The sequence below is a fragment of the Canis lupus genome, chromosome 27 (genome assembly GCF_011100685.1).
Source record: "Canis lupus familiaris isolate Mischka breed German Shepherd chromosome 27, alternate assembly UU_Cfam_GSD_1.0, whole genome shotgun sequence".
In the NCBI taxonomy this organism is placed as follows: Eukaryota; Metazoa; Chordata; class Mammalia; order Carnivora; family Canidae; genus Canis; species Canis lupus.
The window spans coordinates 40,632,275-40,657,087 of record NC_049248.1 but is presented as its reverse complement, the minus strand read 5'-3'; the positions used below and the strand labels follow the sequence as shown (position 1 = coordinate 40,657,087).

The 24,813-nt window shown below is 40.7% G+C and overlaps 2 protein-coding genes and 1 pseudogene across 2 annotated transcripts; all 3 read right to left on the bottom strand.

The window, feature by feature from the left end:
- The window catches only part of LOC111092874, a 58,823-nt pseudogene extending 43,664 nt beyond the window's left edge, over positions 1–15,159 (bottom strand).
- On the bottom strand, positions 942–5,262 carry LOC119866335 (olfactory receptor 8S1-like). Its single transcript, XM_038577887.1, has 2 exons — positions 4,349–5,262; positions 942–1,029 (listed from the first exon to the last, which is right to left on the bottom strand). Exons 1-2 carry the CDS (start codon positions 5,260–5,262, stop codon positions 942–944), a joined length of 1,002 nt encoding a protein of 333 aa, XP_038433815.1.
- Positions 15,160–20,292: 5,133 nt separating the features above from the next.
- Positions 20,293–21,216, bottom strand: OR8S10 (olfactory receptor family 8 subfamily S member 10). The gene is given in 1 exon segment (NM_001388870.1): positions 20,293–21,216. A coding segment is annotated over 1 exon segment (924 nt).
- Between the last annotated feature and the right edge of the window lie 3,597 nt (positions 21,217–24,813).

Here is a 24,813-nt window from a genome sequence, read left to right as displayed (position 1 = left end):
TCCCCCTGCTTTCCTACCCTTAGCAACTGTCATTTGTTTCTTATAGTTAAAAGTCATTTATGGTTTGTCTCCCTTTATGATTTTGTCTTCTTTATTTTTTCCTCCCTTTCCTTATGATCCTCTGTTTTGCTTCTTAATTTCCAGCTCTGTTTTGTTCTTTATTTCCACATATGAGTGAAATCATATGATAATTGTCTTCCTCTGATTGACTCACCCTCCAGGTCCATCCATCTCATTGCCAATGGTAAGATTTCATTTTTTTTGATGACTGAGTAATAGTCCTCTGTATATATGTACCACATCTTCTTTATCCATTCATTTGCCAATGGACATCTGGGCTCTTTCCATATTTGACCATGTGGACATTGGTGCTATAAACATTGGGGTGCAGTTGCCCCCTTGGATCATTATCTTTGTATCTTTTGGGTAAATACCTAGTAGTGTAATTGCTGGGTTGTGGGTAGCTCTATTTTTAACTTTTTGAGGAACTTCTGCTGCAAGAGAGCTTAGTTCTTGTCTCAGGGAGTGGGAAAATGAATCTTGTGGACAAAGGAGAGTGAGAAAAGATGATAGAAGCTTATTATGCAAGGATACAGAAAATGCTAATATATATATATATATATATATATATATATATATATATATATATAATGTGGTATATATATACCACGTCTTCTTTATCCATTCATCAGTCAATTTCCTCTGGTGCTCTTTCTATAATTTGGCTATTATTGATACTGCTGCTATAAACATCAGGATGTGTGTGTCCCTTTAAATTGTTATTAAAGGAGTGAGGGGGTTCCCGACAGAGTTGCCATTGAGGGCTTTTTTGGCTGGCCTTTTATTGAGAGCCTAATCAGGCAACTTATGGCCTTGAGATTTCTTGCGCTGTCTTGAGTGAATGACATAAGGCTGTCTTTTAGTCTGGTGAGTCTTTGTGATTACTTTGTAGCTGTCAAGGAAAGATAACATTTTGGAGCCAGGGGGCCAGGGGTACTTCCTTTTCTCTGTTTTTGTTGCTTTATCTCTGTTTTCTTGGGATTTATAGGAGTGTCACTCTGGAGCTTCTCGGTATACTTTCTGTATGAGTGAAACCATATGATGATTGTCCTTCTCTGATTGACTTACTTCACTCAGCATAATACCCTCCAGTTCCATCCACGTCGAAGCTAATGGTGGGTATTCATCATTTCTAATGGCTGAGTAATTGTTCAATTTTTTTTTCTTGGGTTACATATTCCTCTAAATTAAACAAATATATTGAGATGAATCTTAGTATTTCCTTAAAATTTTTATTCTTTTTTTAAAGATTTTATTTATTCATTCATTCATGAGAGACACACAGAGAGAGGCAGAGACACCAGCAGAGGGAGAAGCAGGTTCCCTGCAGGGAGCCTGATGTGGGACTGGATCCTGGGTCTCTAGGATCATGTTGAGCCACCCAGGCTGCCCAATTTTTATTCTTTTATCAGAGTTGTATTATTGATTTCTTTTTCTTTTTTCTTAGATATATTTATGGAGTTATGTCAAATTTATAGATCTTTTTGAATATCTGAACTTACTTCTCAATTATATTTTTCTGTATCTGACTTAATTTGTGCTTTTGAGTTCCTTTATCCTCCTTTTCTTATGTTTGGTTTTGTTATCTTGGTAATGATTGTATTTGAGTTTTCAGAAGCATAAATTATTCTTGATTATTAGTGAATGCATATAAGATAGATAAAGATAATGGTTGCCCTCATACTTTTTTAAAACTATAGTACATAATATTTTCTTGTTCATTAAATTCTTAATATTATTTTTTTAGTTTTGACACTACTTACTACATTTACATATCACATTGTCATTTGTCAACTGGAGGCATATCCAACTTCATATAAAATATTATTACATTAAATATCAAGTAATAAATGATTAAAGAGGGGTCTTTCATAGTCATTGCTTATAGTCTGCCTTTCCTAATATAATTTATACTCCTTGAAATTCTTTTAGATGGCTGAATAGTATTCTGTGTTTATATATATATATATATATATATATATATATATATATAGTGGTATATATACCACATCTTCTTTATCCATTCATCAGTCAATTTCCTCTGGTGCTCTTTCTATAATTTGGCTATTATTGATGCTGCTACTATAAACATCAGGATGTGTGTGTCCCTTTAAATTGTTATTAAATTGTTATTTTTGTATCGTTTGGGTAAATACCTAGTAGTGCAATTGCTAAAATGTAGGGTAGTTTTATTTTTAATTTTGTTTCGGAAAATATTTATTTATTTGAGAAAGAGGGAGAGAGAGAGAGAGAGAGAGAGAGAGAAAGAGAGAGAGAGAGAGAGAGAGAGAGAGCATCCCAAGCAGACTACAGGTGAGTGGGGAATCTGAAGTGGATCCTTTTTTTTTAAGATTTTATTTATTTATTCATGAGAGAGAGAGACAGAGAGAGTGAGAGACAGAGAGAGATGCAGATAGAGAGAGAGAGAGAGAGGCAGAGACACAGGTAGAGGGAGAAGCAGGCTCTAGCAAGAAGCCCGATGTGGGACTCGATCCCTGGACTCCAGGATCACGCCCTGGGCTGAAGGCAGGTGCCAAACTGCTGAGCCATCCAGTGATCCCTGAAGTGGATCTTCATTGATCTCAAGACCCTGAGATCATGACCTGAGCACCTGGCTGTGCCACCCAGTGCCCATATTCTTAACTTTCAGAGGAACTACCATACTGTTTTCCAGATGGCTGTACCAGTTTATATCCCCACCAACAGTGCAAGAAGGTTCTCCTTTCTCCCCTCCTTGCCAACACCTGTTGTTTCCTGTGTTAATTTTAGCCATTCTGACAGATGTGAGGACGTATCTCACTGTGGTTTTTGACTTGTGTTGCCCTGATGATGAAAGATGTTGAACAACTTTTCATGTGTCCTTTAGCTATCTGCATGTCTACTTTGGAAAAATGTCTATTCATGTCCTCTGCTCATTTCTTAACTGGATTATTCGTTTTTTTGGTATTGAGTTTGATAAGTTCATTATAGATTTTGGATACTAATTTATCAGATATAGGTCATTGCAAATATTTTCTCCCATCGTGAAGGTTGCCTTTTAGTTTGTTGATTGTTTCCCTTGCTGTGCTGAAGCTTTTTATCTTGATGAAGTCCCAATAGTTCATTTTTGCTTTTGTTTCCCTTGCCTCTGGAGACATGTCTAGCAAGAAGTTGCTGTGGCCGAGGTCAGAGAGTTTGCTGCCTGTGTTTTCTTCTAGGATTTTGATGGTTTCCTGTCTCATGCTTAAGTCTTTCATCACTTTTGAATTTGTGTATGATGTAGGAAAGTGGCGCAGTTTCATTCTTCTGCATGTTACTGTCCAGTTTTCCCAACACCATTATTGGTTGAAGACACTGTCTTTTCCCCATAGGATATTCTTCCTGCTTTGTTGAAGATTAGTTGACCATATAGTTGTAGGTCCATTAATGGGTTTTATTCTGCTCCATTGGCCTATGTGTCTGTTTTTGTACCAGTACCAACTGTCTTATGACTACAGCTTTGAAATATAGCTTGATGTCTAGAATTGTGATGCTGCCAGCTTTGCTTTTCTTTTTCAAGATTGCTTTGGCTATGTGCGGTCTTATCTGGTTCCATACAAATTTTAGGATTGCTTGTTCTAGCTCTGTGAGAAATGCTAGGAGTGTTTGGAATGGGATTGCATTAAATGTGTAGATTGTTTTCAGTAGTACGGACATTTTGACAATATTTGTTCTTCCAATCCAAAAGTATGGGATGTTTTTCCATTTCTTTGTGTCCTCTTCAATTTCTTTCATAAGTGTTCCGTAGTTTTTAGAGTACAGATCTTTTACTTCTTTGGTTAGGTTTATTCCTAGGTATCCTATGGTATTTAGCACATCAATATAAAGTTTGGATTGTTTTGTTGACATAGGATTTTTTCTATTTACCAATTTTTTATTTAAAAACTTACAAGGAGTTGGGATTTGCAAATGTTAACTTCTGTTTAAAATGTCTCCCTCGTTTTTAGTTCTTTGTGCAACACCTCATCAGATGCTGAATCACCTGAAATGATCATCGAATCTTTTCAACCTAATTATTTTGGTGTCTTATCCAAATGTTTTGTGGAAAATTGTCTCACATTCCCTTGCAAACAGTGGAGCACAGACTTTCCAAATAAGAGCCCTAGTCAAGAACTATCACCTTGGAATAATAGTCAAGCTCTATTTAGACAAGCTCAAGAATATTTCACCAAATAGTGTGTCATTGCGTGTGGGAGAAGGTGGGAACAAAAAAAGACATGCAAAGGAACCCAGGCTTTATAACTGTGTTTCTGCCACTATTTAGAAATATTTCCCCAGTGTCCTTCTCACAGCTGCCTTCACCTCTTTATTCTTTAGGCTGTAGATGAGGGGATTCAGCAAGGGTGTTACAGCACTGTACTGCAAGGACAGGAGCAAAACCAGGGAGGAATCAGTTGTGGGCATAAGGTAGCGAATCACACCTGAGCCAAAGAACAGGGTCACTGCAATGAGGTGGGAGGAGCAGGTGGAGAAAGTCTTGCTTCTGCCTGAGGTGGAGCTGATGCTCAGGATGGTGGAGACGATACGGGCATAGGAGAAGAAGATTGGGAGGAAGGTCCCAAGCCCATGTAGTAAGATGGAGCAGATCAAGATGTCAACATTGATGGAAATATCTGAGCAAGAGAGAGGGAAGAGGGAGGGCAGCTCACAGATGTAATGATGTATGGTTTGGGCCTCACAGAAGTCCAGGTTAATAGCCAAGAACACAATGACAAATGCATTGAGACAGGCCAGACCCCATGAGATCAACACCAGCTTCACACAGAACTGGGGGCTCATCACCTGGCCATAGAGCAGTGGGTGGCAGATGGCAGCATAGCGGTCATAGGCCATCACTGAGAGCAGAAAGGCTTCAGTCCCTGGTGTGATAAACACAAAGAACACCTGGGTGAGGCAGCCCTCCACTGAGATGGTTCTCTTCTCAGACAGAAGGTCCTTCAGGAGCTTGGGCACAGTGACAGAAGAGAAGCAGAGGTCTAAGAAGGACAGGTTACTCAGGAAGAAGTACATGGGAGTGTGGAGGCGGGAATCAGCCCTGATCACCAGCAGCATCATCAGGTTCCCCATCACAGTCAGGAGGTAGATCCCCAGGAAGAACACAAAGAGCAGAGCTTCGATGTAGGGATCGTCGGACAGCCCAATGAGAATGAACTCCGTGATGGTGCTGTGGTTCCTCCAGGCCATTTGTGGAGGGGGTTTCCCTGGAGTAATAGAGAAATAGTGATGAGATCCCTCTCCTTCACGTCATCACTCCTCTTACCATACATGCTTCCCTGCTTCCCTATACTCTGTGCGGACATCTCAAGGCTGCCCTCACTGTCTATCGGGAAGAATTTTTATCTTGTTTGGTTATAACTGATCTGGTTCACAGTGTTTGCATAGTTCAGAGAATATTCTTTTTCTTCCATAAGGGTTTACCTGGAAAAATGAGTCTTGCTGGTTCACCTCCACATCTCTGCATTATGATCCCCCTCCTTTTAAAAAATATTTTGTTTATTTATTCATGAGAGAAACACAGAGAGAGGCAGAGATACAGGAAGAGGGAGAAGTAGGCTCCACACAGGGAGCCCGATGTGGGACTCGATCCAGGGTCCAGGATCCTGTCCTGTGTTGATGGCCCGGCTAGACCGCTGAGCCATCCAGGGATCCCCGTGCATTATGGTTCTATTGCATTCTTCCTAGCATTTAGAAACCTAAAATTTCTTGCATGTATCTGCAGGGATATTCTAAACTTTCTCTTTAATTTCTAAATCATAATTTTTTGTTCAAAATCATCCAATGTCTCCTTACCAGAGTTGATAACCATTAGGGAAAGGAGGTGCGGATCTTAGAAGGCTAATGAAAGAAAATAAATTTTCTTTAAGATCTGAAGAAAAAATGAATACAATATAGGCTGGATTATATTTATAATGGGTGGGACAGAGCCAGAGAAATGCTTGCTTGTTATTGTGCCTCATAATTGCTTCAGTAATATAAATTTTAATAAAATTTTATTAAAAAGGGGCCTATGAAAGCAAAAGTGCCTGGGAGCCATGGAAGTCAAGTCCCTGCTCTTTACTTTGTAAACAAGTCCATACATACTAAGGCTTCATTAAAACGCTTTCTTAATGACTATCTCAATTGTTTCAAGGTAGTTCCATAAGATTGGAGAGGGAATTATTAGCCTCAGGGTAAGGAAGTTTATCCCTATTTTACCTGTGAGAAGTCTCATATTAAGGGATATTTGCAATGTCATATAACAACAAGTAGAAGAAAGAGGAAATACATGCCATTATTTTTCTAATTACAATCCAATGTCTAGGCTTAGTCCACATCATGAGAAACACTTTTCTTACCTGGACCTTAAAATTCTTCCTCATCTGCCCTCAACTTTTGGCCATTTTGGCTGCTTTTGATACCAGAAAGGTCCGTTTGTTTCTGTCTTTGCTCACCTTCTCCTCTATATGTCCTCCTCTTAATTCCAGAGATGCAGACTCTCATGGGCCTTCCAATGTCACCTATAGCCCTGCTCAATTCCTTATAGCCTGACCCCACTTCTCCCTCCTTGAACTCCCAGCTCTCTGTTCAAATCACGGGGCCACCTGCTCTCAGGTGTTTTATGTTATGGTCTGATTCTGTGTCTGGCTCATGGGGGACATCTATCTGGGTTTTCCCCTCCCGATTGTGAGCTCCATGAGAGCAGGGCCACAACTGGACAAGCACAGTCACAAACTGGCATATCTCGGGCTCTGTCCCACCCATTAGCTTCTGATGACCTCTCCAATCTCTGTCCAATTGAGGCATCTCCTGTGTTCCTCAGAGACCTCTTGACAGTGCTTAGCACCATCTCATCCCTTCCTCCATAGGCCCCACAGCACTGGCGCCTGGAGGGAGCACGATGGACATGGCTGTCTGCCCCTGTTGCCAGGCCCCCCACTTACGAAGATCGGAGGCCACAGCTGCTGAATTTAGAGGTTGTTATCATCTGCACAGAGCTCACCATCTCATGCTGCTGCCATCCTGTCTCTTCTGCTCTCATACTGGTAGACTCAAGGGCACTGTGGCCACCATTGCAAGAATCTGCTTGTGTTCTTGTTGTGGACATGTTATTCTTTTTTGCCCCCCTAGGTTCAGAGGCAAAGGGCTTATAATTTTCTTTTTTAAAAATTTTATTTATTTATTCATGAGAGACACACACACACACACAGAGGCAGAGACACAGGCAGAGGGAGAAGCAGGCTCCCTGTAGGGAGCCTGACATGGGACTTGATCTCGTCTCCAGGATCGCGCTCTGGGCTGAAGGTGGTGCTAAACCGCTGAGCCACCCTATAGGCTGCCCTATAATTTTCTTTTAAACAACGTTCTTGGATCCTCTTTCTCCATATTTCAGCTGTGTAGTCAGGAGGAGCAGATGGTGAGCCATTTAGGTGAATGAGGATACTAAGATTCATTTTGACCCCTTACTTTTGGACTATATAGGGAGTCACTGTCCTACGAGAATATGTCTCTCTCACTTGGACATTTAAAGCTAACTGATCAGTATTCTTTTTTGTCTGTCAGTCCACAGTCTAATCCCACAGTAGGCTTCTGTCCTCATAGAACTATTTAATCACACCAACGCAGAAAACCCTGCTTCTGACCCTTTGGGCTTTGCCAGCAATGTATGACCAGGTGCTAACTTACATTAAGGAAAGCCTAACTGCTGATCCAATTAACAAATCCACTAGTCCCACCTCAGTCCATCTTAGCCCTGAGTCTAGGTTACCTGTGTGCCAGGACAGATAGTGAGATGTTCACTGTTACGTGCCTGCAGGACATTAGCTTTGGTCCAGTGATGGTGAAGCATAACTGGCTGGAGAAGTTACTTTTGAGGATCCTGCATGGATAAAATTGCAGATACTGCTGAGAGCAAACTCTGGGTGAATCTATGCAATCCACACAAAATGATATGATAAATGGAAGCCATTCTTTTCAAAGATTCATGCATTTCAAAATATTTATGGATATGTCTACCTTGAAAATGACTTCCTTTCTTCCACTGACACTCACAAGGGGTACCGGGCTACAGTGCCCACAGGGGGTTCAAGTTCTCATCTGAAGAACAGTGTAGTAGTTGTGCAGAATCCTTTTCTGTCCTGTTGGAGGTCATATTATGTACAAAGACACCAGTTACTTCTCTCATGTGAAATTCAGGTTGTCTCACAGAATGGAATCTTCCTCTCCATCACCATTTTTTTCTTTTTTATATTTTTAAATTATTTTTTTTATTGGAGTTCAATTTGCCAACATATAGCATATTACCCAGTGCTCATCCCGTTAAGTGCCCCCCTCAGTTCCCGTCACCCAGTCACCCCAAACCCCCGTCCACCTCCTCTTCCACTACCTCCTGTTCTTTTCCCAGAGTTAGGAGTCTCTCATGTTTTGTCACCCTCACTGATTTTTCCCACTCATATTCTCTCCTTTCCCCTTTATTCCCTTTCACTATTTTTTATATTCCCCAAATGAATGAGACCATATAATGTTTGTCCTTCTCCGATTGACTTACTTTACTCAGCATAATACCCTCCAGTTCCATTCACATTGATGCAAATGGTGGGTATTTGTCATTTCTAATGGCTGAGGAATATTCCATTGTATACATAGACCACAGCTTCTTTACCCATTTCTCTTTCAATGGACACCGAGTCTCCTTCCACAGTTTGGCTATTGTCCCATCTCCATTCTTAAAGGATACTTCAAATTGATGCCTGAGATTTCTTTAGTGACCAGGAATGATTCTTTCCATTTACATCCTAGATCAATTAAGCATGAAAATAAAACACTTGCAGGCTTCATTTAATCCTGAGCTATACCAGACTGATGCCAGATGCAGAACATGGATTGCGAGCAGGAGAGGATTGAGGAAAAGTTGGGAGACTGGTGTCGAGAAGTGGGAACTGTTAAAGGAGAGGATTTCAGTAGTATCTTAGATGAACGTTTGTGTCAGCATTTTACCAACATGGACATTTCACATCTATCAGACACCTGTACATTTGATGTATTTCTCTTTCTTTCTTTCTTTCTTTCTTTCTTTCTTTCTTTCTTTCTTTCTTTCTTTCTTTCTTTCTTCTTTCTTTCTTTTTCTTTCTTTCTTTCTTTCTTTCTTTCTTTCTTTCTTTCTTTCTTTTTTCTTTCTTTCTTTTTCTTTCTTTCTTTCTTTCTTTCTTTTTCTTTTTCTTTTTTCTTCTTTCTCTTGACTGCTACGTCAATGGTCAGCTTTATTTTCTTTCTTTTTAAAAATATTTTAGTTAAATTCAATTTGCCATCTTGATCAATTTCTCTTACAAAGAGATGTGGCAGGATAATGTGTATGTTTATGATTTGTGGCTCTCAGGAGGCTAACTAAGATCAGCATCTTCTCCAATTCAGCTGTTAATATAGCAAATCACACATTTATTTTTCGGACTTAAGGATCAAGCCCAAAGTTGAGAACAACTCTGATGGAGCTATGATCACCCAATCTTGCCCACAGAGGAAGCTATTTGACAGCAGGTATCTGTTAAATGAGAGAGTCATTAGTGTGTGTAAACTTACCTGCACACTGGCTGCCATAAAGCTGTCTTTAGAATGAAGAAACGCCTGAAGGTTGTGTGCAGAAGGTCAGACTAGACAAGGTGGCTCTAGGGATCCTGTGAGCTGGTCTGTGGCAAGCAGACCCTAGGTGCTAGGTGCATGGGGTGAAACCTGTGTGGAGGAGAAGCATATCAGCACTGGGAGCAGGTGGGACTTGAGACAAACTTGATCCACCTGAAGTGATTCTCAGAGCTGTCCTCTCCTCTCCTCTCTCACACTATTCACAGTGTCTCATGGTGACTAGTTCTCAGGTGACTTGAATCTCAAGTAATGGAAGTCTACTGTGCTTCTACTGTGTACTGGGCAAGCAGGAAAACAGGTGGCTCCAACAGTGTGAGCCCTATCTCTGATACCCTCTTTTCATCCAGCTGTCAGCCTTTTTCAATGCTTTGGGATCCTGAAGCATGAGAGGATTGATGCCTAGACTTTAAGGTGTCACTGTCTTCAGGTGAGGCAGGGACGGAGAGAATGTGTCCAAGGCAGCTGGTACAAAAGCACCATTTGGACAGAGAGAGAGATACAGAGTCTCACCCGGGGAGATGGTCTGCCAAGGAGTGAGGTGTTCCCACCTCTAGCTTAGGGACAAGGAATGTGTGGAGCAGGAGCCTGAGGTTTTAGGACAAATGGAAGGGATCCTGAGGTGGAGATGGAGGAGGAAAAAACCCCACCAGAATTAAAACATACAGAGAACATTCCAGGCAGAAAAATAGGAGGACCACCGAAACACAGAGAAAATATTACCATTCTCCTGGCTTTTCTTGGAGGAGGCAACTGCACGTGTTCCGTCTTCACCTTCAGGACCAGACACTTGGTAGGTAATCCCAATAAGAGAAGTCCTGTCACAAGCATCTCTTTACAGAGCACATAGCCTGTTCCCTTGGCTGTCAGTGAGTGAAGGAAGTTAGAATAGGGGAAGCTCTGGAAGCACTGGATCTATCAGAGCATCAGGATTATTTTCCAGAATACCTAAAGAGAGGGGTGTCATTCTGCAATGGAGGCCACTCTATGGAAGGACAGGGACAACATTTCCAAACAGCTCATATTCTGAACAACAGACACACATTTCATGAATACCTTCTCTCCTGATCTCAGGGGCAGTAGTGTGCTAGGTCTTCCTTTTTGCTCGCTGTGCTTCTGAATGCTCTTCTCAGAGTGTCACTTAAGGAAGGAAGAATTGACCCGAACCAATCAAAAGGCTGCCTGTACTTCAGCAGCCATGGGGTGGTGTGGACCCCCAGGGGAAGCTGGGCTGTTGCCCTGTAATCCCTGAAGTCCCAGCCTGAAGCTGAGCTCTGGACTCATTAACCTCAGCTTGCACTTAACTAGAAAGGTACATGTAGTAGGAGGCACAGGGGTTCTCTCCAGGGCAGTTTTTCAAGTTTATGAATTAAGGCCATTTTTTAATTTCTAGAAGAGACTATTATTTGGCTGGTGGAGATGGGGATGCTGAACAAGTAGAGAATAACATAGAGATTTAAGGGAAAACTTCTGGGAAATGGACATTTTCCTGATGGCATCACAGGTCTGAGAATGCCCTGAGAAATAGTGGATGGAGCACAGCTGGCATATACTATTGACCAATGTCCAAGTCATTTCGAGAAGACATTTGCGTTTTCCTTATTTCTCCAACAGGATCATCATTATACCAATGAGAGGACATGAGATAACTCATTCAGGGGAATATTACTAAGTTAGGTTTGTAGGCTTTCCATGTTAAGCATAGGAGGAATTGTAAGGAGAGTTTATTAAAGAGTAATATTTGAGGTATATAATTAATTGTTTTTAGTAAGTTGAAGAGAGGGTTTTTGAAATGAACAGTGAAAATTTTTTATTATATATATATATATATATATATATATAGTTAAAATTTTTGTTTATTTATTTGAGCAGGAGAGGGAGAGAGAATCTCAACCAAACTGGATGCCCAGTGTATTTTGTGAGGTGGGTTCCATCCCAGAACCCAGAGACCATGACCTGAGCTGCACCCCTACCACTCCAATATCCACGTGGCTCTCTGTCCCTCCATTCAGGTCCCTGCTCAAATGTTGCCTCCTCAGAAGGGCCTTTGTTTACCTCCTTTATCAAAGCAGGAACTCCCATCATTCCTTCCTTATCCTGTTTTTCTTCTGGTGCTTGCCATCATATCTCTTCCCGCTGTACTATGTATGTTGTGGTCACAACATATGAGGGCAGAACACAGCCCTGGGGACGAGCGACATTTTCCTCCCTCCCAGGTCAGTGAGGCATGAACAGGGGCCAGGACAGCTAGATGGTGCACGTTTCCCAGGGACCCTGAAGAGGTGACCTGGGAGGCCATGTGGAGGCCTGGGGAGGGCATGGTGAAGGAGAACCCCACCCAACCTTACCTCCTGCCTCCCCACCAGAGCTCACTGGTGTAGTGAAGGCTGCCACGGAGTCCATGGTCCAAATGGAGCCGTACTCCACCTGCCAGACTATCTCTAAGGATCCCTTGCTCACCACAGTGTCCTGGGCCAGGGCAGGGCCAGGAGAGGGTTGATGGGTGATGAGGGGCCCTACTCACCCACCTGGTTTATGTCCACAGGACTCCCCTGATTGTCGGGTGGCATGACTGAATTGCTATGGAAGCATAAAGACAGGAGCAAATTAATTGGACACACTATTGCCTTGGCAAGGTTTGACTTTGAACACATTTTTCACTTCCTCATTCTTGAAGTGTCCCATTCCCTTTTCTTGTTTTCCTATAAAATCCTTGGTATTGATGTTGACATCCTGTTGATGTCCATGCAAAGTTACTAATGATCTGGCTGGCTGGTGGCAGGGCTAGTCATGAGGCTACTTTGAAGACATGATGAACATGGCTGGTCCCACCTAACCAGATTAATGTGGAAACTGCTCAGATCCTGCATTTTCCTAGAAACCCCTCAGCCTTTTACTTCAGTCAGGCTTTCAGACTTGGAGGCATTAGCCTGCTATAGCCTTCTTAGCCTGACTAAGTAATAAACTATCTTCCTTCTTTATAACCAGAGTCTGTCTTTGCATTACATATTTCTGCTCTGGAGCACAGAGGTTGGTTTTTGACTGTATGTCCTTACCATGTACAGCTCCCAGATCCCATACATGGCTTCTGCACACCTCTCTAATATAGTGGGTCCATGTGTGGGGGACAGGATAGATGGGCCATGTGGGTGGACCTAGATAGGACAGAGCAGTTGGACACTCATCTCCCTGACTCCAGGAGCTGTACTCCTGCCTAGAGTGATGCCTACAATCCTGCAATCCTAAAGCCACCACAATGAGGGCCAATTACTAGGAGGGCAGGGTTCCCTGACCACTGGGTATGTGTCCCCATATGTGTATGTGTAAGTGATTATGTTGGGTGTCTGGGGTTGGGGGGGACCTGTATATCCCTTCTGAATTCTCTGCTCCCAGCTCCAGGCTGGACAGGTGAAGCAGACATGGCTGGGGCTGGGGGCAAAATAATCTTCTCTCCCACTTGATCTGACCTCAGTAGTGCATTATTGTTAAGCCCTGGGTTTGGAGATAGATTTTTTGACCTTAGTCATGTGACTGGTTGTGTGACTTTGGGCAGGCAACCTTCCATCTCTGCCTTTCTATCCCCTACAGTGTAAATTGGGGCTTCTGGTTAGAGTGCTGTGATGACGAAGCTGCCTGGTCCACCTGGTGTTTATTGTTGTTCTGGACCATTTGCTGCATTGCAGTGATCTTCACAGTCGCTCTCCAGAGGAATGGATATGTAAGTGATGGTGCACACAGGCCTCATCTATAGTGAGGTGATAAGTATGCCTGGGCTGGTGAGTGGCAGGAATGCTCTCCCTTGGGGCCTCCATTTTTGTGATCTCCCACCCCCTTTTTAAAAACTGTCTAACCACATCTTCCAGTACCTGTTTATAGCCAACTTTGGAGGGGATCAGGGAAGGCTTCCTGGAGAAGGAGACACCTGTGCGAGGGCCTCTGAGTAGTGTCCTGGCCGTCTTGTTGCAGGGGTGGTGGAGAGCCATAAGGCTGGAGTGGGCCGAGGCATGAATGACTATTCCAATTAGTGTGCCTGGGTGGCTAGGAGGACATCCTGAGGACAGCACCCCTTAGACCATCTGCCTGTAAATGTTTATCTCTTTTAGCTCCTATAAAGCTTAATATCTGATAGTGCATCAGGAAATAATATCTCAATTCTAGGAAGCAAATGGTACTCTCTGTAATAAAGACCATCTTATTGTGATTTTTGTGGTTTTGGAAAACTTTGATCCTTGATGGTGTTGGAAAGCTTTGATCCATCTATAAAATATGAGTGTAAATAAGGCAAGAGGCAGTTTAGGACTTGACATGACTGGGTGAGCAGTGGAAAGCTGGTGGATTGGTAGTGATTTGGCTCATCCTTGTTGGGAAGTAAGGAAAAGGAGGGCATTGGTGAGTGGGGCTATATCTTCTCGAGTCCCCAGTTAATCCAGAGAAGATCTACTTTGATCCAAGGGGTGACACGAAAGTTGTCATGGCCACAAACCAAAGAGAAACTTTGGATCCAGTGCTTGTCAGACAAAGCCTCATTGATAGAGAAACTGAGTTCCCCTTGCCCCACAAAAAGACTGAGTAGCACATCTTTCAGATCCACACAAGTAGGACACCAACACTTGAGTCACAATTTTTGTCCAACAGTATCAATTTCATCAATAAAATGATGGATGGTGCATGTTCTTCCACATATGGAAACAATTCCCGAATGAGTTTGGGCTGATCCTCTAGGTACTTCTGAATAAGTTCTCATGAAAGTGGCTGAGGTTTGGTTTGCTACTGCTTTGGTTAATAAGGTTTTCCCTGTGCCAGGTGGACCATAGAGAATGACCCTCTTTGGGAGCTTTATACCCATCTCTTCATAATACTCAGGATGAGTGAGAGGAAGCTCCACAGATACCTTAGTGTCCTGAATTTAGTTGTCCAACTCCCCAGTATCAGCATAGGTTTCCTGGGAATCCTTTTCTACCTTCATCACTGTGGCCAAGGGATCTGTGTCACTCATGAGCACCTGTGCGAGAGCATGCACCTTGTGGTTGAGCAGGGTGGAGCAGCCTGGTTTCAGCAGATCCTTGTCTACATAGGAAAGAATGCTGTGTAGTGTTCTGAACCCACTGATATAGGCGTGATGGTGTGATTTTCATCAATGATCTTTTCCATGTTTCGCACTGACATTGGGGTCCCCTCAGATCATCCACCTTTGTTCTTTCCTCCTTTTGCTTTTCTTCTAAAGGCTTTTTTTGTTCCTGATTTCTAATGAATTCTTCCTCCATGAGAAGATAGTCTTTAATTCTAACTTCAGTAATTTTAAGGGGCACTAAATGTGAGGTGTCACTATTGGTGGCTTAACGGACACCATCTGGTCCCTTTGTTTTCTTCTTTTTCCCCAGTCTAGTTGGTACAGGAGGTTCATATTTCTTTTTCTTGTCCTTGTCATTCTTCATGTCCAGAAACATGACCACCACTCTGTCTTTGACCCATCCTGCTTTGGCCACTGGAACTGCTGCTGTGGGACTAATCACTTTTATTTGTTACTGTTTCTGTGTAGGACTTAAACAATAATATAATCAAAGTAAAGGGGCAGCTGGGTCGTGCAGTCATTGAGCATCTGACTCTTGGTGTCAGCTCAGGTTGTGATCTCAGGGTCATGAGACTGAGCCCTGAGTTGGGCTCCACTGTCAGCATGGAATCTGCTTCAGATTCTTTCTCTCTCTCCCTCTGACCTGCCTGCTTGTGTGCACTCTCTCACAAATAAATAAATAAATAAATCTTTAAAAAATAATAGTATAATCAGAGTTAAAATTGAATTGAAAATGTTTGATCTGGTTTAGCTCTTTATCTAATTTTATTTTTTAAGTTTTTATTTAAATTTCAGCTAGTTAACATATAATGTAATATTAATTTCTGGTACGTAAGAGTGATTTAACACTTACATCACCCAGTGCTCTTCAGGCCAAGTGCTCTCCTTAATCCCTGTCCTCTAGTTATCCCCTCAACCATCTCCCCTCTGGTAACCATCAGTTTGTTCTCTACAGTTAAGAATCTATTTTTTTCCTTTCTCTCTCTCCCCCCACCCATGATTGTTCTGTTTCTTAAATTCAACATATGAATGAAATCATATGGTATTTATTGTTCTCTGATTTATTTCACTTAACATTCTTTCCAGCTCAATCCATGTCCTTGAAAGTGGCAAGATTTCATCCTTTTTTATGGTACAGTAGTATTCCACTGTACTTATATACCACATCTTCCTTATCCACCCACCAGTCAATGGGCACTTGGGCTATTTCCCTATTTTGGCTATTGTAGATAATGCTGTTATAAATATTTGGGTGCATGGATCCCTTTGAATTAATATATTGGCAGTCTTTATAGCTCTTTATTTTAAATGTCTTTGTAGCTCTTTATTTTAAATGAGAAAATATACAGGTGCCTATGTGGCTCAGTTGATTAAGCATCTGACTTTTGATTTGGGCTAAGGCCATGATCTTGGAGTGATGAGATAAAGCCCCATACTGGGTGCCATTTTCAGTAGGGAGTCTGCTTGTTCATCTCCCTCTGCCCTTCCCCCTGCTTTCTCTCTCTTCTCTCTCTCTAAAAAAAAATAAGTTAAAAAATAAATCTTTTAAAAAAGTCCTCAACCTCTGCACTCCTTTTTACTTTCTTCTTTCTTATTCTAAATCTGAACACCTTGAGAGTGTTGTATGAACTTACTGCCTTCCTTTGTGTATCCTATTTACTCAACATTTTGCAGTCTGGCTTCCAACCACTACCACTGCTACTGTTACTGATTTTATACATTTATGGAAGAGAATATTTCAGGGTGTGAGAAGCCAATCAGTAGGTATATACTGCCCAGGTTTAAATCGGCCCAAACCAGTTCTCAAGTCTAATCACTGAAAAACTCATTTATATAAATGTGCATTTGCCTAAAATTTCTACTAGCAAATTAGATTTCACATATGAAGGGTAGGTTCAATTGCTCTGGGGACTGGACCCATTCTTAACACTGTTTTTATTTTTCATTTTTTTTCCTTTTAGCATTTTCAGGATTTTAAAATCTGATACCTCTAATGCAATAGACCAACAAATATTGTAGATTCTTTAAGCAGCAAGGTCATGCAAATAGATTCCTTAAGAACATGCGAATAGACAACTCTAAGTAGCAAAGCTGAAGATGAATTCATCTGGAGAACATTCTCTTCTAAGTTGGGAGACAAAAATTATAGTTTATCTTGTTTTTTTGGCTGACATAATGGGTGTAAAAAGCAAAACACAGGTGAAAGGAGATTGAAGTTTACCATCTCCTCATCAAGACTTGAAGACTACTGCCTCTAGCTTTGGTTTTCTTTTTCAACATTACTTTGGCTATTCAAGGTCTTTTCTGGTTCCATACACATTTTAGGATTATTTGTTTCAACTCTGTGAGAAATATTGATGGCATTTTGATAGGGATTGCACTGAATGTGTAAATTGCTTTGGGTAGCATAGACATTTTAGCAACATTTGTTCTTCTAATCCATGGGCATGGACTGTTTTTCCATTTCTTTGTGTCTTCCTCAATTTCTTTCATAAGTGTTCTATAGCTTTCAGACAATTACAGATTTCAAGCTGTATTACAGAGCTGTAATCAAAACAGTAGATTGCTGGCACAAAAATAGATACACAGATCAATGGAAAAGAATAGAGAACCCAGAAATGGACCCTCAACTTTATGGTCAAATGATCTTCAACAAAGCAGGAAATAATATCCAGTGAAAAATAGACAGTCTCTTCAACAAATGGTGTTGGGAAAACTGGACAGCCACATGCAGAAGAATGAAACTGAGCCACTCTCTTAAGCCGTACACAAAAAGTAAATTCAAAATGGGTGAAAGACCTAAATGCAACACAGGAATCCATCAAAATCCTAGAAGAAAAACAGGCAGCAAACTCTTTGACCTCAGCCACAGAAATTTCTTGCTAGACATGTCTCAGAGGTGAAGGAAACAAAACCAAAAATGAACTATTGGGAGTTCATCAAGAAAGCAAAGGAAATAATAACAAAACTAAAAGGCAACCTATGGAATGGGAAAGGATATTCCCAAGTGACATATCATAAAGGGCTAGTATCCAACATGTATGAAGAGTTTATCAAGCTCAACACTCAAAAAACAAAAAAAATCCAGTTAAGAAATGGGAAGAAGACATAAACAGACATTTCTCCAAAGAAAACATATAAATGGCCAACAAACACATGAAAAATGCTCAACATCACTCAGCATTAGGGAAATACAAATCAAAACCAAATGAGATACCACCTCATGCTGGTCAAAACACCCAAAATTAACAACTCAGGAAACAGCAGATGCTGGCAAGGACATGGAGAAAGGGGAACCCTTTTACCTTGTTGGTGGGAATGCAAACTGGTGTAGGCCCTTTGAAAAACAGTATGGAGGTTCTCAAAAAGTTAAAAATAGAACTATAATGTAACTCAGCAATTGCATTACTAGGTATGTAAAGAGCAATTCAAAGTGGTACATGTACACCAATGTTTATTGCAGCAATGTCCATGATAGCCAAAATATGGAAAAGAGCCCAGATGTCCACCAACAGATGAATGGATAAAGAACATCTGGTACTCTCTCTCTCTCACACACACACACACACACCCCATACGAATATAACTCAGCCATCAAAAAGAAAGAAATCTTGCCACTTGTAGTGACATGGATGGAACTAGAGGGTATTACAATAAGCAAAATAAGTCAGTCAGAGAAAGACAAATACCATATAATTTCACTCATATGTGGAGTTTAAGAAACAAAACAGATGAACATAGGGGAAGGGAAGGAAAAATAAATGAAGATAAAAACAGAAAGGGAGGCAAACCATAAAAGACTCTTAACTTTAGGACACAAACTGAGGGTTGCCAGAGGGGAGGTGGGTGGGGAGATAGGTAATTGAGTGATGGTATTAAGGAGGGCACTTGATGTAATGAGCATGGGGTATTATATGCAACTGATGAATTGCTAAATTCTATACTTGGAACTAATAATACACTATATGTTAACTAAATTGAATTAAAAAAATTAAAAGACTTGAAGATGGAATATTTTAAGTTTTTGGCATTTTGAATAACTTCATTTATGTAAAGTTCAAGAACAGGCTAAGGTAATAGTTTTCCTTCTTCTAGCTTTGTTTTTTGTTATATAAGACCATGATCCCTAGATCTGAAGGTGCTCGGACAAGTGTTTTGTGCCAGTCTCAGCCTATGGATAGTTTAAACTGTTGGCTAGAAATGTCTAGGCCCCATGAGCTTCCCACAGTCTTCCCTTTCCAAACCAATTTTATGACTGGGTGGCTCCTTGTGGTTCTTATTATGACTGGAGATGCCCTTCAGCAACAGTCATCAGGAAACTTGGGAAAAATAAAGATTTATTACTTACAGGATCTAGAAATTACATAGATCCCTGGGCCCGCATGGTGAGGTGTTAGGGGTATGGAGAGGGAGAGATTGCCTGGTTTCTCTTTTATTTTAGGGTGAAGGGTGGCAGCCTGAAGTTTCTTGGGTTCTCTCTGTGATGGTGAATTTTAACACAAGAGTGGGAATTCATAAGAGATGAATCTTTGTATTTCCTTAAAATATTTATTTATTAAAATATTTTATTTATTTATTTATTCATAAAAGACACAGAGAGAGGCAGAGACACAGGTGTAAGGAGAAGCAGGCTCCCTGTGGGGAGCCTGATGAGGGTCTTGATCCCAGGAAGGGAGGATCATGACCTGAGCCAAAGGCAGATGCTCAACCACTGAGCCACCCGGGTGCCCAAATTTTTTATTTTTTATATCAGTGTTGCATTATTGGTTTTCTTTCTTTTGAATATATTCTACAGAATTATATCATTTTTTCTAGATGTTTTTGAGTGACTACATCTTTCATTTATTTCTCAATTCTGTTTTTTTTTTTTTTTTGTTTTTTTGACTTCTTAATTTGTGGTATTAGTTCCTTTATCCCTCTTTTCGTATGTTACCTTTTGTTGTCTTTCTAATGCTTGGATTTGAGCTTTTAGAAACTTAAATTTGTTTCTTGTTTACTAATGAGTAAGGAGAGATCGATTAAGATAATGGTTATACTGGCAATGTTTTGTAACTTTAGTATATAATGTTCTCATGTTTGTAATACTCTATATAGAGTTTTGAATATTTTGTTGACATGGGATTTTTTCTATTTACCAATGTTTTATTTAAAAACTTACCAGAAGTTGGGATTTGCAAAAGTTACCTTCAATTTAATAAATGCCTTTGTTTTTAGTTCTTTCCACAACTCCTCCTAGTCAGATGCTGAATCGCCTGAAATGATCATCGTATCTTTTCAACCTAATTATTTTGTTGTCTTATCCATTTGTCTTGTGGAAAATTGTCTTCACATTCCCTTCCAACCAATGGAGCACAGACTTTCCAAATAAGGAGCCCTAGTCAAGAACTAATGCCTTAGAATAATAGTCAAGCTCTATTTAGACAAGCTCTGGAATCTTTCTTCCAAATGATGTGACACGGTGTGTAGGAGAAGGTGGGAACAAAAAAAGAAATGCAAAGGAACACAGTCTTTGTAACTGTGTCTTTGTTCACTACTTAGAGATATTTCCCCAGTGTCCTTCTCACAGCCGCCTTCACCTCTTTATTCTTTAAGCTGTAGATGAGGGGATTCAGCAGGGGTGTGACTGCACTGTACTGCAAGGAGATGAGAAAATCCAGGGAGGAACCTGAGGGAGGCATGAGATAACAAAGAAAACCTGAGCCAAAGAACAAGGTCACTGCAATGAGGTGGGAGGAGCAGGTGGAGAAGGTCTTGCTTCTGCCTGAGGTGGAGCTGATGCTCAGGATGGTGGAGATGATGCGAGCATAGGAGAAGAAGATTGGGAGGAAGGTCCCAAGCCCATGCAATAAACTGGAGGACAGCAGGATATCGGTAGTGATGGAGATATCCGAACAAGACAGAGGGAAAAGGGCAGGCAGCTCACAGGTGTAGTGGTGTATGGTTTGGGCCTCACAGAAGTCCAGGTTAATAGCCAAGAGCACAATGACAAATGCATTGAGACAGGCCAGACCCCATGAGATCAACACCAGCTTCACACAGAACTGGCCGCTCATCACCTGGCCATAGAGCAGTGGGTGGCAGATGGCAGCATAGCGGTCATAGGCCATCACCGAGAGCAGACAAGCTTCAGTCCCTGAAGAGAAAAACACAAAGAACACCTGGGTGAGGCAGCCCTCCACTGAGATGGTTTTCTTCTCAGACAGAAGGTCCTTCAGGAGCTTGGGCACTGTGACAGAAGAGAAGCAGAGGTCCATGAAGGACAGGTTACTCAGGAAGAAGTACATGGGAGTGTGGAGGCGAGAATCAGCCCTGATCACTAGCAGCAGCATCAGGTTCCCCATCACAGTCAGGAGGTAGATCCCCAGGAAGAACACAAAGAGCAGAGCTTCGATGTAGGGGTCGTCGGACAGCCCAATGAGAATGAACTCCGTGATGGTGCTGTGGTTCCTCCAGGCCATTTGTGGAGGGGGTTTCCTTGGAATAAGATAGAAAAAGGAGTGATATCACTCATGATTGTTCCCACTTTTTAGGGGATAATCATGTCATCTTATATATCCCTCCCCCACTGCTTAGTCTGACCTTGTGCTCAGACCTCTCAAGGCTGCCCTCGCTGTATATCAGGAAGAGTTTTTATCCTTCCTCATTCAGTATTCATGTTCTTTAGAGAATTCTATTCCTGTTTCATAGGAATTTACCTGATAAATAACATTGCTGGCTCACTTACACATTAGTCTTATTGACTTTTCACTTCATGCTCCAAAATTCAGAAATCCTTACAATCATGTGTCCAAAACCATTATATGACATATCCACAGTGAATGTACTAAACCTTTTCTCTTCTTGTCATTCTTCTTATTCAAAATATCAAGTTACTTACTTCCTAAACAGCACTTTAAACTTTAATAGTTTTTATTAGTATATAGAGTGTTTCCAAAAATTTTATTTGTTCTTACAACAATTTTTGGTGTATTTTATGAACAGAAATTTATCCCATTTTACCCCTGAGGAATATGCTACTGAGCTCCATTGAGAACCAGTAGAAAGCCAGGAAATAAACTTTTCCAAATTCTCATCCCAGTGGCTAGGCCTGGTTCCAGGAATAAAGACCACTTTTCTTGCTTTGACATTCAGATTTTTCTCATTTGTCCTTAACCTATTTTTTAGCTTTTTTGGCCCCTTTTGATACTAGAAGGGCCTATTTATTTGTATGTCTTTGATTACATTTTTTTCTCCTTTCAGATGTTCTCCTTCTTTAATCCACTGACCCAAATTTTCATATGCTTTCTAGCTTCCTCTCAAATCCGAGTATTTCCTTGTCAAGTATAGTTAAAAGCCTGATTCTATTAATAACTCTATCATCCCGGGCTCAAGCTCATCTTAGACCCAAGTCTAGGTTACCTGTGTCCCTGTGCAAACAGTGCACTCTGTTCCTTCGGGTGACGTCAGCTAGATCCAGTGGTGGTGAAGTATAAACAGTTGGAGAATTTACTTTTGAGAATCCTGCATGGATAAAAATGTAAACATGGTTGAAAGCACACATTTTACTTGGAATCTACTCAAGTGAAGTGGAATGAAAAGTTTGTTCTGTGCTCTTCAAAGATTAGAGAACACCAAGTATTTGTAGGTAGGACTATATTGAAAATGGTTTCTACTTTTCTACTTTTACTCGTAAGGGGTTATTTGACCACGGGATCTTTGGAGAGTTCAGGGTCTCATCTAAGAAGCCTGTAGCATTTTTGAAAAACTATTTTTCGGTGATGTGCTAACATCTGCATTTTGTGTAGATGAAGGCAGCAGCTGTTTGTATCATATGATCTTGGGATATCATCCTCCTCCTCATCCTAAAGAGAAACTCAAACTGAGTCCAGGCATTTCTTTAATGACCAAGGACAAAGTCTTCCATTTAATTTTACATTACATTACAAGCATGAAAATAAATCAGTTTCAACCAGGAAAATGAACATCAGCTTTCATTTACTATTTAGAATGAAAGACATTGGCTTTATTTCATACTGACATGAGAGAGACTGATGCCAGATTTACATGTAGACAAGAACAAAGGACTAAAATTAAACAAGGGGTAGCTTATTATGTAAATAAGAGGATATCAGAAGTGTTCTAGACACATCCAAAAACCACACTGGTTTTTGGATATATTTGGAAAGAAGTGAATGAAGGGTGGTTTGGAAGGTCAGTTTCCAAGCGACTTGAGGCTTGCTGGGGCTGCATGCCATGTCCTGACCTTATATTCATGAGGAAGAATTTGAAAGGGGAGAAGGATATCAGTGCTGGAAGCGGGAGGAAACCAAATGTCAATTTAATCCACTTGAAACTATTCTCATTGCTGTCCTCTCCAGTATCTCTCACACTATTCACATTGTCATAGTGGTGACTAGATGGAAAGGTTGTTCTAATAATAGAAAAAATACAACTAGAAGTCTGTGCAAGCAAGGAAATAAGTAGCTTCAACAAGTCAACATCTATTTCTGATATTTCATTCCAGGTGTCAGCTTTCTGCAGTCTTTGGGGATCCTGACAAATAAGAGGATTTATGTCTATGCTTGAGATGTCCATGTCACCAATGTTATAAGGGAGTGAAGACAGATCTTTCTAAGATCTTTCCAAAGCATCTGAGACAAATGAACATTAACAGAGACATCAGGGGCCAATCCAGAGAAGGAGGTGGCCTATGAAGGGGTGAGAAGTTTCCATCATAAGCTGGGAAAGAAGAATGGGTTGAACAGGAGTCTCAGGATCTAGTACTAGTAGGATGTATCCGGAAGTTCTGCAGATGGAGTAAAGATGGAGCATGGTGAGCAAAATTAAAACACATATAGAACTTGTTAGGAAAAAATGGGGGATATCCAATACGTTGGAGGGTATTACCATGCTCTTGGCTTTTCCTGGAGGAGGCAGCTCTTGTGTATTCTGGCTTTCCCATTCAAATAGACACATCATAGGTAAAGTCTCCCCATAAGAGAACCTATGTCTGACCCTTGACAGAACAGATAGCGATTTCTTCTTGCTGTCAGTGGATAATAGGCATCAGAATAGTTCAAACTTTAGAAACATTGAGGATGCCAGGATATCAAGATTATTTACTGAATACCTTAGCCTAGAGTAGTGTCATTCTGCAATGCAGGCCACTATATGGAAGGACAAGAATATCTTTAAAGAAGTTCCTATTTCCAACTGGCATATACTTCATTAAAACTTCCTCACATCATCAGATCTAGTAACCTGCCATCTCTTCATTTATTTCCTCTGAAATTCTAAATACTGTCTTAAGAATAATACATAAAGAAAGAACAATCTAACAGAACCAATCAGAGGCCATCTGTGCTTATGCAGCCGTAGGCTGGGTTTGGCACCCAGGGGAAGCTGGGCCAATGCTTTGTATTCTCTGAAGTCTAGTCTGAAACCAAGTTCTGGACTCACTAATTAACACAGTTTTCAGTTAACTAGAAAGGTAAACAGTAAGAGGCACAGGGGACTATTTGAAATTTCTGAATTAAAGTAATTATTTAAAGACTAAAAGAGAATTTTATTAGGCTAGTAGAAACTGGAGAATAAGAAAAGCATTTTTAAATCTCTCTCTCTCTCTGTAGTGTGTGTGTGTGTGTGTATATATATATGTGTGTGTGTGTAGATGAATATATGTACTATTTTTTGGGTAAGATTTGTTGAGGATTTTTGCATCTATATAATTTTATTATAGTGTCTTTATCTGGTTTTAGAATCAGATAATGCTGGCTTTGTAAAATGAATGTGGAAGTATCCCCTCCTTTTCTATTTTTTGGGAAGAGTTTGAAAAGAATTGTCATTAGTTCCTTAAATGTTTGGTAGAATTCACCAGTGAAGCCATCTGGTATTGTATTTTTTTGTTGTTGTTGACTCGTGTTTTTTGTGGCTAGCTTAAACATTTGGAATTTAAACAACATGCCCTTTTTACTTGATATATAATTGACATGAAACATTTTTTTCAGGTGTACAACATAATGATTCAATATTCATATATATTATAACATGATCACCACAATAAGTGTAGTTGACGT

Excerpts from the sequence above, each read along its gene's own strand:
- LOC119866335 (XM_038577887.1), bottom strand. The coding sequence starts at position 5,262 with ATGGCCTGGAGGAACCACAGCACCATCACGGAGTTCATTCTCATTGGG. Across the intron at positions 1,030-4,348 it reads GTGAGAAGGACACTGGGGAA|AGAGATAAAGCAACAAAAAC; the intron begins ATATTTCTAAAT and ends TCCCAAGAAAAC.